Source organism: Scardinius erythrophthalmus (assembly GCF_964197995.2).
Source record: "Scardinius erythrophthalmus genome assembly, chromosome: 3".
NCBI lineage: Eukaryota > Metazoa > Chordata > Actinopteri > Cypriniformes > Leuciscidae > Scardinius > Scardinius erythrophthalmus.
In genome coordinates this window covers 16,644,281-16,657,354 of record NC_138223.1, presented here as the reverse complement: position 1 = coordinate 16,657,354, position 13,074 = coordinate 16,644,281, and the positions used below count along the sequence as shown (strand labels likewise).

Here is a 13,074-nt window from a genome sequence, read left to right as displayed (position 1 = left end):
TACATTGTACATTACAATACATTTACACACCCGCAAGTTAAATAGATATGTTTTTAGCTGAGTCTTGAATGTAGCCACAGATGAGATATTATGAAGTGTAAGTGGTAGTGAATTCCATAATTTAGGAGCATTAACACTAAATGACCTTCCACCTACAGTAGACAACTGGAAACGAGGGATGGACAATAAACCAAATTCAGCTGATCTAAGGGACCGGGCAGGGCGGTAAGAGTAAAGTGGATCAGACAGATATGGAGGTGTAAGACCATTTAATGCCTTAAACGTTAGTAGTAATACCTTAAAGCAGGGGTGTCAAACTCAGTTCCTGGAGGTCCACAGCCATGCAGAGTTTAGCTTCAACCCTAATTAAACACACCTGATCCAGCTAATCAAGGTCTTCAGGATTATTAGAAACTTCCTGGCAGGTGTTTTTGGAGCTGGTTGGAGCTAAACTCTGCAGGACTGTGGTCCTCCAGGAACTGAGTTTGACACCCCTGCCTTAAAGTGAATACGTGATGCCACGGGTAGCCAGTGAAGGTCATGAAGCAGAGGAGTAATGTGAGCAGAACGTCTGGTGGAGGTGAGAACTCTTGCTGCTGTCTTACTCCAGTCTTTTAGCCATATGTTTCGGATATAAGCATGATTTATATCCCAGTGTGTTTGAATTTGACTCTTAAAACTTCATCCCAGAACCCAAAATGTCTTGTATAGCTGTTCCCTAAATAGGAAAGTAAAAAAGGCTGACATGGAAATGCACTCTTTTCGAGGAGAAAATAGATCAGTAATCAAAGCCTGAAAACAGAACAGCAACCGCAAGAAAAATCCTTACTAAGAAGCAATGAAATCCTTCTGAACCGTGATAGAGATATACAGTTCCTGTGGTTACATTGTGCTTCAATCCTAAAAAAAAAAACAGCTCCGGGAGCACAGAGCCAGAAAATACTGCAATTTACTTTCTGCAATCACTGAATAATTTATTCTTAGTTTTGTGCTTAACATTAAGAAATTTGAGAAGTGACCTAGAGTGATAACAGAAAACCTCCTGCATTACAAATATTATCAGAATTTTTTGTGTGTGAATAAATATTTATTATAAATATGAATTGTAACAGGTAAAATCAACACAGCAGTAATATTCATTTTTAAAAATGTTCTACAGGAGCAATCAATGGAACAGAGAGAAAGGAGGAGGCTAGAAGACTGCTACCATAATGGCCCTAATATTATTTTAAACTAAACATTTATACCAGTTAACCAAGAAGTCCCCCTGTGGTGAAAATCAAGCTGTTAATGTTGTTTATATGTCTATGTGGTGTTTTTAATTTGCTTTAAATGAACAGTTCACCGAAAAATGAAAATAAGCCCATGATTTACTCACCCTCAAGTCACTTGGTGTATATGATATTCTTCTTTCAGACGAATACAATCGGAGTTATATTAAAAAATGTCCTGTCTTTTCCAAGGTTTATAATTGCAGTGAATGGCTTTTTTAGTCCATCAAAGTGCATCCATCCATGATGAAAGTGCTCCACGCAGCTCTGGAGGGTTAATAAAGGCCTTCCGAAGCGAAGCGATGCGTTCATGTAAGAAAAATATCCATATTTAAAACTTTATCGACTAAAATAACTAACTTCCGGCAGACAAATCCATCGTGTAGACAAACGGTCAAACCGCATAGAAAAAGCTGCGGTTTTAAAAATACCCGTGTTCATGTGGACAGGGCTTAAATGAGGCAAGGGTGTAGAGTTACATTTAAGCTATTTTAAGGCATGAAGACATTTTTTTTTTCAATGAAAAATCATTTTGGTGATCAAAGATGAGTTTTAAGTGATAAAATTATGACTACAGGGGGACTTAAAGCTTTCAGGTTAATTGCATAAAGGGCAATGAGTAACACTGGTTTAGTCTATCTTATTAAAGGCACACTATGCAGTTTACGTTTTTCTCAAACAGCGACCCCTAGAGTCGCTGGAGAGTACTTGTATTTAAAGTTACTGTCGTAAATACCACTCATGCAGAGCCGTCTCTACACTCACGGCCTGATCCTTCCAAAATCCAAATCTTGCGTAGTGTGCCTTTAATATGAACACTATTTATGAAGTTTGAGTGCCATAAAGTGTCCAGAATTGTTTTCGTGAAATGTATTGATTAAAAATATACTTCTCTAAAACAAATGTCACTTCATATTAGTACAAAAAGTTTGGCTTAGGGGCAATTGACACTACTAATTCTTGTGGTTAAAAAACGTGAGTCGCAGGTCAGTGGAATGAAAAAATCACAAGGTCTAGAGTTGTTTTTTAAAAGTTGAACTTATTTTAATATTGAGTGCTGTGTTTTTTAGAATGGCGTGTCATGCGCGAGACGCTGCGGAAGACGTAAGACACAAGGTTAAAGACATTGGTCTGACGTGTTTACATAGAAAAAACTATCGAAAAGTAGTGCAGTACAATGAAAAAACACATTCTGTGTAAGTGGCCCTAAAGTGTCCAAGAGGTTTTTTTTTGTTTTTTTTGTGCTATGTCTTAGGTGATGTTGAACAGTCCCAGAGGCATTGCAGAAGAAAAAATAAAGATGGCTGAGAAAGAGAAAGCTAGAATAGAAAGAGAGAGCAAGATACCACCCAAACCTAACAGTGCCAATGGTACTGGTGGGACACCTGTACATGTCAGCACACTACAGGTCAGTGTAAGTATGCACATGTATTCCTTTGTGTGCCTCATGTGTGTGTGCTCTAATGTTTGTATTCACATACATTTATGAGTGTGTGACTGCGTTCTCTCTCTGTATGATGTGTGTATGTCTTCTCTTTATGTAAGATGAATGTGTGTGTGTTAATGGGTACATGGGGAGATGAAATGGCTGTAATTGAGTCTACTGCTCTGGGCGTGCTCAGTGGGACATGGGTGCAGAGAAGAACAGAGGATTCTGGGGGACTGAGAGTAATGTGACCCGACAGCACTGAGGCCTGAAGCTATGACAGAGCAGCACAGGGGTTCACAAGTGTGTGTGCACTTGCGTGTGTGTATGAATGAGGGGTAGAGGTCATGTTAAAAACAATATTTAAGAGAAATGTCTTGATAGGATGACTGAAATGGCAGGAGATTGAAGTTCATGAGAAACTTGTCATTTTATGAATAAAATAGTGTTCCAATCATACGGTTTTCATTTTGCATTTAACTGACCGAATTGACAATACACTTGTTGGTTTTGACTTCCTTTGCTCTATACTTTGTCAGATTAACACAGTAACCCAGATAGATAGATGGATGGATGGATGGATGGACAGATGGATGGACAGATAGATATATGGATGGATAGATGGATAGATGAATGGATGGATGGGTAGACAGATAGATAGATGGATGGTTGGATGGACAGATAAATAGATGGATGGATGAGTAGACAGATTGACAGACAGATAGATATATGGATGGATGGATGGATGGATGGGTAGGTAGACAGATAGATAGATAGATAGATAGATAGATAGATAGATAGATAGATAGATAGATAGATAGATAGATAGATAGATAGATAGATAGATAGATAGATAGATAGATAGATAGATAGATGGATGGATGGATGGATGGATGGATGGATGGATGGATGAATGGATAGACAGATGGATAGACAGATGGATGGACAGATGGATGGACAGATAGATATATGGATGGATGGATAGATGAATGGATGGATGGGTAGACAGATAGATGGATGGTTGGATGGACAGATAAATAGATGGATGGATGAGTAGACAGATTGACAGACAGATAGATATATGTATGGATGTATGGATGGATAGGTAGACAGATGGATAGATAGATAGATAGATAGATAGATAGATAGATAGATAGATAGATAGATAGATAGATAGATAGATAGATAGATAGATGGATGGATGGATGGATGGATGGATGGATGGATGGATGGATGGATGGATGGATGGATGGATGGATGGATGGATGGATGGATGGATATGGATGGATGGATGGATGGATGGGTAGACAGACTGACGGACGGATGGATAGATATGGATGGATGGATAGGTAGACAGATGGACAGATAGACAGATAGATAGATAGATAGATAGATAGATAGATAGATAGATAGATAGATAGATAGATAGATAGATAGATAGATGGATGGATGGATGGATGGATGGATGGATGGATGGACGGATGGATGGATGGATATGGATGGATGGATGGATGGATGGATGGATGGATGGATGGGTAGACAGATGGACGGACGGATGGATGGATGGATGGGTAGACAGATGGACGGACGGATGGATAGATATGGATGGATGGATAGGTAGACAGATGGACTGATGGATAAATAGATGGATGGATGAATGGATGGATGGATGGATGGATGGATGGATGGATGGATGGATGGATAGATAGATGGATGGTTGGATAGGTAGACAGATGGAAGGACTGATAGATAGATGGATAAGTGGATGGATGGACAGACAGATGGATGGATACATAGATAGATGGATGTCTACATTTCTAAATGTCTTTTGTGTGTTTCACGCTTTTGTAGGTTGTGGAAAACCGCAGTAAGAAGGTGTGCACTTCTAAATCAGATCTGCGCTCAAATGATTTCAGTATTGTCGGTTCTCTCCCGCGAGATTTCGAACTCTCAAACTTCGACTGTTACGGCAAGCCCATAGAGGTCACAGATGCCTCCGGCAAATCACAGAACAAGAACAACAAGAAGCCTTCACCTCCGAAACCCGTCATTCCATCCGCTGCTAAACGGGTTGATCTCTACGCACGCGCTCTGTTCCCTTTCACTTTCCTCTTCTTCAATGTTATTTACTGGTCTGTCTACCTGTAACCATGACAAAGTGTGTGTGCGTGTGCATTTATGTTGATGAGGGCGATGATTAAGCATGAACAAAGTGTCGAAACGTTCATCCTTTACATACTTTGATGTCTGTTAAATAGTCCTGCTTATTTGTATTTCTCCTTGTAAGTCGCTTTTTGAGATGTGTGTCTTTAATACGAGCAGCATGACTGTACAGACAGTGTGTGTTCGGCCATGTTTGGCCCAGGCTGCTAGATAGTGTCCCATGCCAACACTTCAATAAATATCGGTTGTTTATAAACTCAGGCAAGAATGTGCTTATGGAATAAAGGACTGAATAAGATCTGGACAAAGACAGCATGTGGTTTTCAAAATGGGCTTATTGCATATAAGTCTGTGATGAAAAGGGATTAAACTGCTGTTATTGAGCCATACAATAAAGATCCTTTATCAACCGCATTCTCTTGTCTATATTATTTTGGATAATCATATGTTTGCATCATTGACATTCTGTTCGGGGATTTGTTTTAAACTTCTCATGTTAATTTAGCAGCTTAATGTACAGACTCATTCAAACAACATACATTCGAACTTTTTTGAAGATCATTTCAGTCAAAATCTAATATATGTGCTTTAATAAAAATGCTCTGTACATAAAAGTGCAATCATGTTGTAATATTTCCATACTGAATTACAACTGGTTGTCCTCTTTCGTACATCTATTTGCATTCTGAATGAATTACTCCTGTCTTGCATTTAGCCATTTGTAGCTGCCTTTACACTGCACTAGTGCTGAATCTTGTGTGCAGCCGCCTGAAAACAAGACACATGATCACTGTCATGACAACGGCTCTGCAGCATTTTATTTTATGCAGAAAGACTAGAGTACTTAAAACTGTACCGTATTACTGCCTAGCAAGCGCTGGTATTTCCTTTAGGAGATATCTAGATGAATACTAGTTAAAGAATACATTATTTTTGTGTTTGTACGACTGGGCTTCATCAGTGGACTGATGTATTACATTCAGTATTACTCTATAACTGTCATGTTGTTTTTGATTTGGTTTCATGTTTTATTTTACTTCATGTTTCATTGTTCTCTTGTCTGGCTTTGTTAATGTAATCGTGTAAAAAGTTTGTGTTTCTGTTCAAGTTTAGTTCATGTCAAAGTCTTTGTTTATTGTATATTTTGTCTACGTTTATGAGAATAAACTGCACATGTTCTGCAAACTTGCCTTCAGTGGACTTCATTACAATAACATTAATTTCACCATTATTTTTCAAGATTATGTATTGCTATTAGTTAAACTATTAACCTATAAATCTCTATGCACGAAAATCTCTACATTATTTTCTGTTTTTGTGTGTGTGTGTGTGTGTGTGTGTGTGTGTGTGTGTGTGTGTGTGTGTGTGTGTGTGTGTGTGTGTAATACAGACCTACTAATTAATGCATATGTGCATTATGCAACACTTTTGGTTGTGATAAATACATATGTTGAGTTCTTTGACTTCATATTAACCCCCATTCTTCATTTTCTTTTCCTTCGATCAATCTGCACTTCAATAATACCGGTCATATAGAAAACATCAGTTGTTATTCCTGTCCCCCACAAAAACTCATCCATCAGAGTTAAATTACCACAGGCCTGTATCATTAATCTCTATCATAATGAAATGCTTTGAGAAAATGAGGATGCAGTGGCTTGTCTCTTGCACTGTCTACTTCAACACCTAGATATCCCTGGAAATTATGCCAGACTTCTTTTCATTGACTTTACTGTAGCTCCGCCTTTAATTCAATTCAGTGTCACCAGGTAATCAAGGAACTACAGTGTCTGCAAGTTCCATCCTCTAATACAATGGATTTATTCCTTCCTTTCTAATAGACCACAAGTGGGAAAGGTGGACAATGCATTATCGTCCACCATTGTTCTCAACACTGGTGCCCCTCAGGGGTGTGTACCTAGCCCATTTCTTTATATTCTCTATACAAATGACTGTCAGAGTCTACTTGCCACTACTCATTACTTTAAATATGCAGATGATACAGCCATTCTTGCACTGCTTAATAAGAACTTAATTTGATTCTTTTTTTGGACTATCAACACTCCATAGCATATTTTAGTGCATGGTGTGATGATAATATTTCAAAGACTTAGGAACTAAGAAACAATCCATCCTTCCAGTATTATCATTAACAGAGAGATGGTTGAAAGGGCGGAGCATTCCAGATATCTTGACATTACATTGGATAAACAGCTCAACACTCTAGGTATTTACAAGTGCTGTCAACAGAGACTTACAGTTATCCATAAACTAAAACATCTGTCTGTTCAGCCTAGTCTTCTTCTGTATCAAAGTATTATCGAGCCAGTTCTTAAGTATGGTGCCATTTGTTTCTTTCAAAACAGCTACCAATAAGAACACACTCTTAAAGATAACTAATTAAGCTAGAAAAAAATATTGTTATTCCTACTCCTAATTTATTGGCCTGTGTCATTTCATTTCAGGAAGGCACATAAAATTTTAAAAGATCCAGACCATCCACTTTATCAGTATTTTATCTCCCTTCCTTCTGCCCGCAGGTATAGACTCCCAACGTGCAGAAAGGCCAGCTATTGGAATAGTTGTGTTCATATACACTCACCTAAAGGATTATTAGGAACACCATACTAATACTGTGTTTGACCCCCTTTCGCCTTCAGAACTGCCTTAATTCTACGTGGCATTGATTCAACAAGGTGCTGAAAGCATTCTTTAGAAATGTTGGCCCATATTGATAGGATAGCATCTTGCAGTTGATGGAGATTTGTGGGATGCACATCCAGGGCACGAAGCTCCCGTTCCACCACATCCCAAAGATGCTCTATTGGGTTGAGATCTGATGACTGTGGGGGCCATTTTAGTACAGTGAACTCATTGTCATGTTCAAGAAACCAATTTGAAATGATTCAAGCTTTGTGACATGCTGCATTATCCTGCTGGAAGTAGCCATCAGAGGATGGGTACATGGTGGTCATAAAGGGATGGACATGGTCAGAAACAATGCTCAGGTAGGCCGTGGCATTTAAACGATGCCCAATTGGCACTAAGGGGCCTAAAGTGTGCCAAGAAAACATCCCCCACACCATTACACCACCACCACCAGCCTGCACAGTGGTAACAAGGCATGATGGATCCATGTTCTCATTCTGTTTACGCCAAATTCTGACTCTACCATCTGAATGTCTCAACAGAAATCGAGACTCATCAGACCAGGCAACATTTTTCCAGTCTTCAACTGTCCAATTTTGGTGAGCTCGTGTAAATTGTAGCCTCTTTTTCCTATTTGTAGTGGAGATGAGTGGTACCCGGTGGGGTCTTCTGCTGTTGTAGCCCATCCGCCTCAAGGTTGTGCGTGTTGTGGCTTCACAAATGCTTTGCTGCATACCTCGGTTGTAACGAGTGGTTATTTCAGTCAAAGTTGCTCTTCTATCAGCTTGAATCAGTCGGCCCATTCTCCTCTGACCTCTAGCATCAAGAAGGCATTTTCGCCCACAGGACTGCAGCATACTGGATGTTTTTCCCCTTTCACACCATTCTTTGTAAACCCTAGAAATGGTTGTGCGTGAAAATCCCAGTAACTGAGCAGATTGTGAAATACTCAGACCGGCTACATAAGAAATCAGCCATTGACGCTCTTGCATTTGTTGTATGATCTTGTCTTTGTTTTGTTTTTTTGTCTGTGATTGTTTTGATTGTTAGTATGTATGGTGTTGTTGTGTTTGTGTTTTCTACGCATCCATTCGTCTCTGAGGACAAATAAATTATCGATTGATATAATTTGCAAAAGTGTACATCCAGACCTAAATAATAAATAAAAATAATAATTCATTGCATTTATATAGCACTTTTCTAGGCACTCAAAGTGCTTTACATAGAAGGGGGAATCTCCTCAACCACCACCAATGTGCAGCATCCACCTGGATGATGCGACGGCAACCATAGTGCGGCAGAACACCCAACACACACCAGCTTATTGGAGGAGAGGAGACAGAGTGATGAAGCCAATCAGTGTATATGGGGATGATTAGGAGGCCACTGGGCAAATTTGGCCAGGATGCCGGGGTTAAACCCCTACTCTTTCGAAGAACATCCTGGGATTTTTTATGACCACAGAGAGTCAGGACCTCGGTTTTATGTCTCATCCGAAGGACGGTGCTTTTTGACAGTATCCCCGCCTCTATACTGGGGCGTTAGGACCCACACAGACCACGGAGTGAGCACCCACTGCTCACTAACACCTCTTCCAGCAGCAACCTAGTTTTCCTCGGAGGTCTCCCATCCAGGTACTGACCAGGCTCAACCCTGCTTAGCTTCAGTGGGCAACCAGTCTTGGGCTACAGGGTAATATGGCTGCTGGCTGACCTACTCAGATGTAGATGTGTTGTTCCTAAATGAAGACATTTGTAATAATGAAGCCCAGTCCTACATATCCATGCAGACATGGGGAAAGTAGGGAAACTGAGTATCACAGTTAATCATACAATTGGCTGAATCTGTATGACTGATGCAAAAATGTCTGCAAAATGATTTGATTCATCTAAGGAAATCACTGCCTCAGCAAATCTGCTGCTTTATCTGGCTGCATACTCTTAGAATATTCCTTAGTCTCGCAAATGTTTAACACTTAATGCATTGGAATGGTGTGAGAAAGCTAGTCAAACCCATACATGCACCATGCACATTTAAAATGATCTAACCTCTACAGAATTTGCATATTATTGTATTCATCTATTATATAATAAAATGAACTTTGACATTATATTTCTCATAGAACTCATAGTAGGCTATGTATAAGTCATGCACATTGCAGCCTATATGCCTATACCATTACAAAAAAATAAGTTTATTCAAGTGTGCTGATAGTATAATTCCAGTCTACTCTTTATTACTTCTCAAATATTCTTAAAAGTATATACTTGACTTTACTGACAGAAAATTCAATCTTATCCACTTTTTAAAAAGTATAATTAAATATTCTAAGTATACTTGGCCTGTAATTGTGTTTATTCCTTTGATTGAGTAGCCAATTAAATACTTTTTTCCACAGTTTTACGTGCTATACTAAAAAGTGGCCCAATTTAGTCCCAAGAAGTACTGAAATAGTACACTTACAAGTATACTACTACATTGATCTAAGTAAAGAATACTTGAACTTTACATAGGTATACTAAATAGAATGAACTTGAAGTAAAGTACACTTTTTTAAATGAGGGCTTAAAATAATGGTGTCTTAAAAGAATTAGAAGTTTGGAATATGTAGCAGGGGTGTCCAAATCCTGCTCCTAGAGGGCCGCCGTCCTGGAGAGTTTAACCCCAAACTGCTTCAACACACCTGCCTGAAAGTGTCTGCATTTGTCCAGTAGGCGAAAAACAGTATGTGACAAAAGAAGTATGTACAATTCACAGTATTCATAAAAGAGTAGGTAAAAAGAACCTGTATGACCTACTTCTTCCAGAAAGATTCTGAAGTGTGCATACGATGGACATAAGAATTAGGTAGACAATTAGGACGTAAGGAGCAGGATTGGACACCACTGATTTAAGGTGCGTTATGAGATTGAATGAGTGTACTTGATAATGTCCGATATGGTTTCGGACACCACGACAAATGGACTATATAAGGGAATAGGAGCGATTTCGGACACAGTCTTAGAAACTTCCAGGCAAATGTGTTGGGACAGGTTGGAGCTAAACTCTGGAGGAAATTGGGCAAGATTGGACACCCCTGTACTAGAAGATTCAGCATTTGTTGGATCAGGCTTCCACAGCACTTCAATGCTCTCTGCTGGTTGTGCTGGGAACTACTGTGCTGCAAGCAGATTTTGAATAGCTATATGGCAGTATTGGACAATTGCTGTTAAAACAACACAATTCATGAAGGCACCTAAAGACTTCTTCAATATCTAAACCTAATCTTGTTTTGTTTGATGTTTTGTTGAAGTCAATTTATAATTAGATGTGTTCTGATACTGTTTGGCTTAAACTCTAGTCTATGCACATCCTTGTGATATGTTAACTGTCCTCGCCAGCATTTGTTTTTTTTTAATTGCCAGCCATGCCAGCATTTTTGATAATTTTAACAAAATGTTCATGGCCCCCAGAATATTTTTGCATGAATATCTAAACATGCAAAAGTCAAAAGTCTTTTATCAACACTTTATGTGGGTGTTACATAAAAAAAATATTTTTTTGTGAGCAAACTGAGAAAATCGCATTTTTGTCAAAGACTACATCTGGATAAATTTCAGAACGATGATCAAAACGTAGATGGAGTAGATCGAGTCCATCAACACCCCCAAAGCTTTCACAGACCTCATCCTGGGTCGACATTTCATTCAGTTACATTAGGCATTTTTGATTTATATGCTGTTTAATGCTGATGATATACCCAAAAAAAGACTGCAACATTATTACCAAAGCCCAGAAACGTATAGCCTAAAGACATTGTTAAAATAGTCCATGTGACTACAGTGGTTCAACCTTAATGTTATGAAGCGACGAGAATACTTTTTGTGCGCAAAAACACACAAAAATAATGATTTTATTCAACAACTTATTCTCTTCCCTGTCAGTCTCTGACACTGTTCACATTGTAAACACAGTGCAGTGCTTCTGGGTTCTAAGTCTGAACGCCGACTCAGTATTGACCGGCTCCTGCATCAGCATCACATGCATGTGAGAACAGAGCGTTAGAGATCTGACACAGAAGAGAAGAAATTGTTGAATAAAGTCGTTATTTTGGTTTTTCATAACATTAGGCTACGGTTTAACTACAGTAGGCTAGTCACAAGGGGTGCAACGGATAAAAAAACTCACGGTTCGGATTGTTTCTCGGATCAGAGTCACGGATCGGATCATTTTTCGGATCAGAAAAAAAAAAAGACAAGACAAATAAACACAAGTTTTGTTAAATTAAAATATATAAAATCAACAGTGGGAGCGCGACGGGTTCATTCCATGAAGCGTGACTATAAACACACTGATAGCGTTTGTGATGGTTTTAGCCCGGTCTGATTGTGCAATGTTGAGCAGCCTTCGTTTTCACTCCTGTCAGCGAAACACCGGGGTGATGTCGCTTCAAATGCGTGGCCATGCTTGATGTGTTTCCACGGATGTCCCGATACCACTTTTTCAATTCCGATACGATACCGATGACGCAGCTTTGGCTATTTGCCGATACCGATATCAATCCGATATTTTTATTTTATTCTTGAACTAATACTACTAATAATACAATATATGGAAGCACTTTGCTCAATTAGCCACATAAAAACATCTCACTCAAATGGAGAACAAATACTTCTCCCTTATATAGTCCACAACAACAGTTGATAATGAAAGACTGTCACCCTTTATTCAAAAGACCTTGAGATATGTTTGGTAATTGTACCTGAATGAATTTAAAATTAATTTGCTATATTTCAGATCAATATATTTGTTTCCTTAAAATTTTAATTAACTTTAACGTTATTCTCATCTGAATTATAAATCATTTATTTCTGTATAAAATGATACTACCATTAAAAACATTTGATTTTCTTTTTTAATCAATGTAGAATGTGTAACTTCAAAATAAACAAAATATACTGTTTGAGGACAAGAAATGAAAACCAATGCAATATGATGAATGTCCAAAAGATGAGATAATTTTTGCTTTTAAACAGCATGTGTGTGTTCGATCGCGCCCGTGCCTCTCTCTCTCTCTCTCTCTCTGACACACACATTCCAGCATACATCGCAGCCTGTTCATTTTGCTGCGTCCACACCATACGCGAATAGAGCGTCAAATTCGCGTCTAGTTCGATGCTTGAACAGAATCCTTTCGCGCGTCCAAAGCGAATAGGACGCGCCGCGCGCGTATAATGATAAAGCGAGCGTTTGAAGCGACGCGTGTTCCAGGGAAGCCAAAATGCTCCCATACAGAGGATTTAAATGACGCGGGGCGTTCAAGCTCCTCGTTCCTCCGCTCGCCATGACCACGCTGTGTGTGGACTGACTGAACATGCGCACAACTTTTTTTCTTTTTTTTTTCATAAATTAATCCGCGGATCACGTGTGTGCCGAACCGAAGATATTGATCCGAACGGATCACGGATCAATGATGATCCGTTGCACCACTAGTAGTCACATGGACTATTTTAACAATGTCTTTATTACCTCTCTGGGCCTTGAAAGTGGTAATAACATTGCCGTCTGTGGGGGGTGGGGGGCTCT

General features: G+C 39.1%; 1 protein-coding gene across 2 annotated transcripts; it reads left to right on the top strand.

The window, feature by feature from the left end:
• The first annotated feature begins 433 nt into the window (after positions 1 to 433).
• LOC308688020 (glycine receptor subunit beta-like) lies at positions 434 to 5,273 on the top strand. Of its 2 annotated transcripts, none has more exons than XM_081360842.1 (3): positions 434 to 580; positions 2,527 to 2,679; positions 4,549 to 5,273. In XM_081360842.1, exons 2-3 carry the CDS (start codon positions 2,530 to 2,532, stop codon positions 4,843 to 4,845), a joined length of 447 nt encoding a protein of 148 aa, XP_081216968.1. In that variant the 5' UTR covers positions 434 to 580; positions 2,527 to 2,529; the 3' UTR covers positions 4,846 to 5,273. The 2 variants fall into 2 exon arrangements, with proteins under 2 accessions (XP_081216968.1, XP_081216967.1); XM_081360841.1 differs by having other exon boundaries at positions 2,527 to 2,685.
• The last annotated feature ends 7,801 nt before the right edge of the window (positions 5,274 to 13,074 follow it).

Excerpts from the sequence above, each read along its gene's own strand:
- LOC308688020 (XM_081360841.1), top strand. The coding sequence starts at position 2,530 with ATGTTGAACAGTCCCAGAGGCATTGCAGAAGAAAAAATAAAGATGGCT. Across the intron at positions 2,686-4,548 it reads TCAGCACACTACAGGTCAGT|GTTGTGGAAAACCGCAGTAA; the intron begins GTAAGTATGCAC and ends ACGCTTTTGTAG.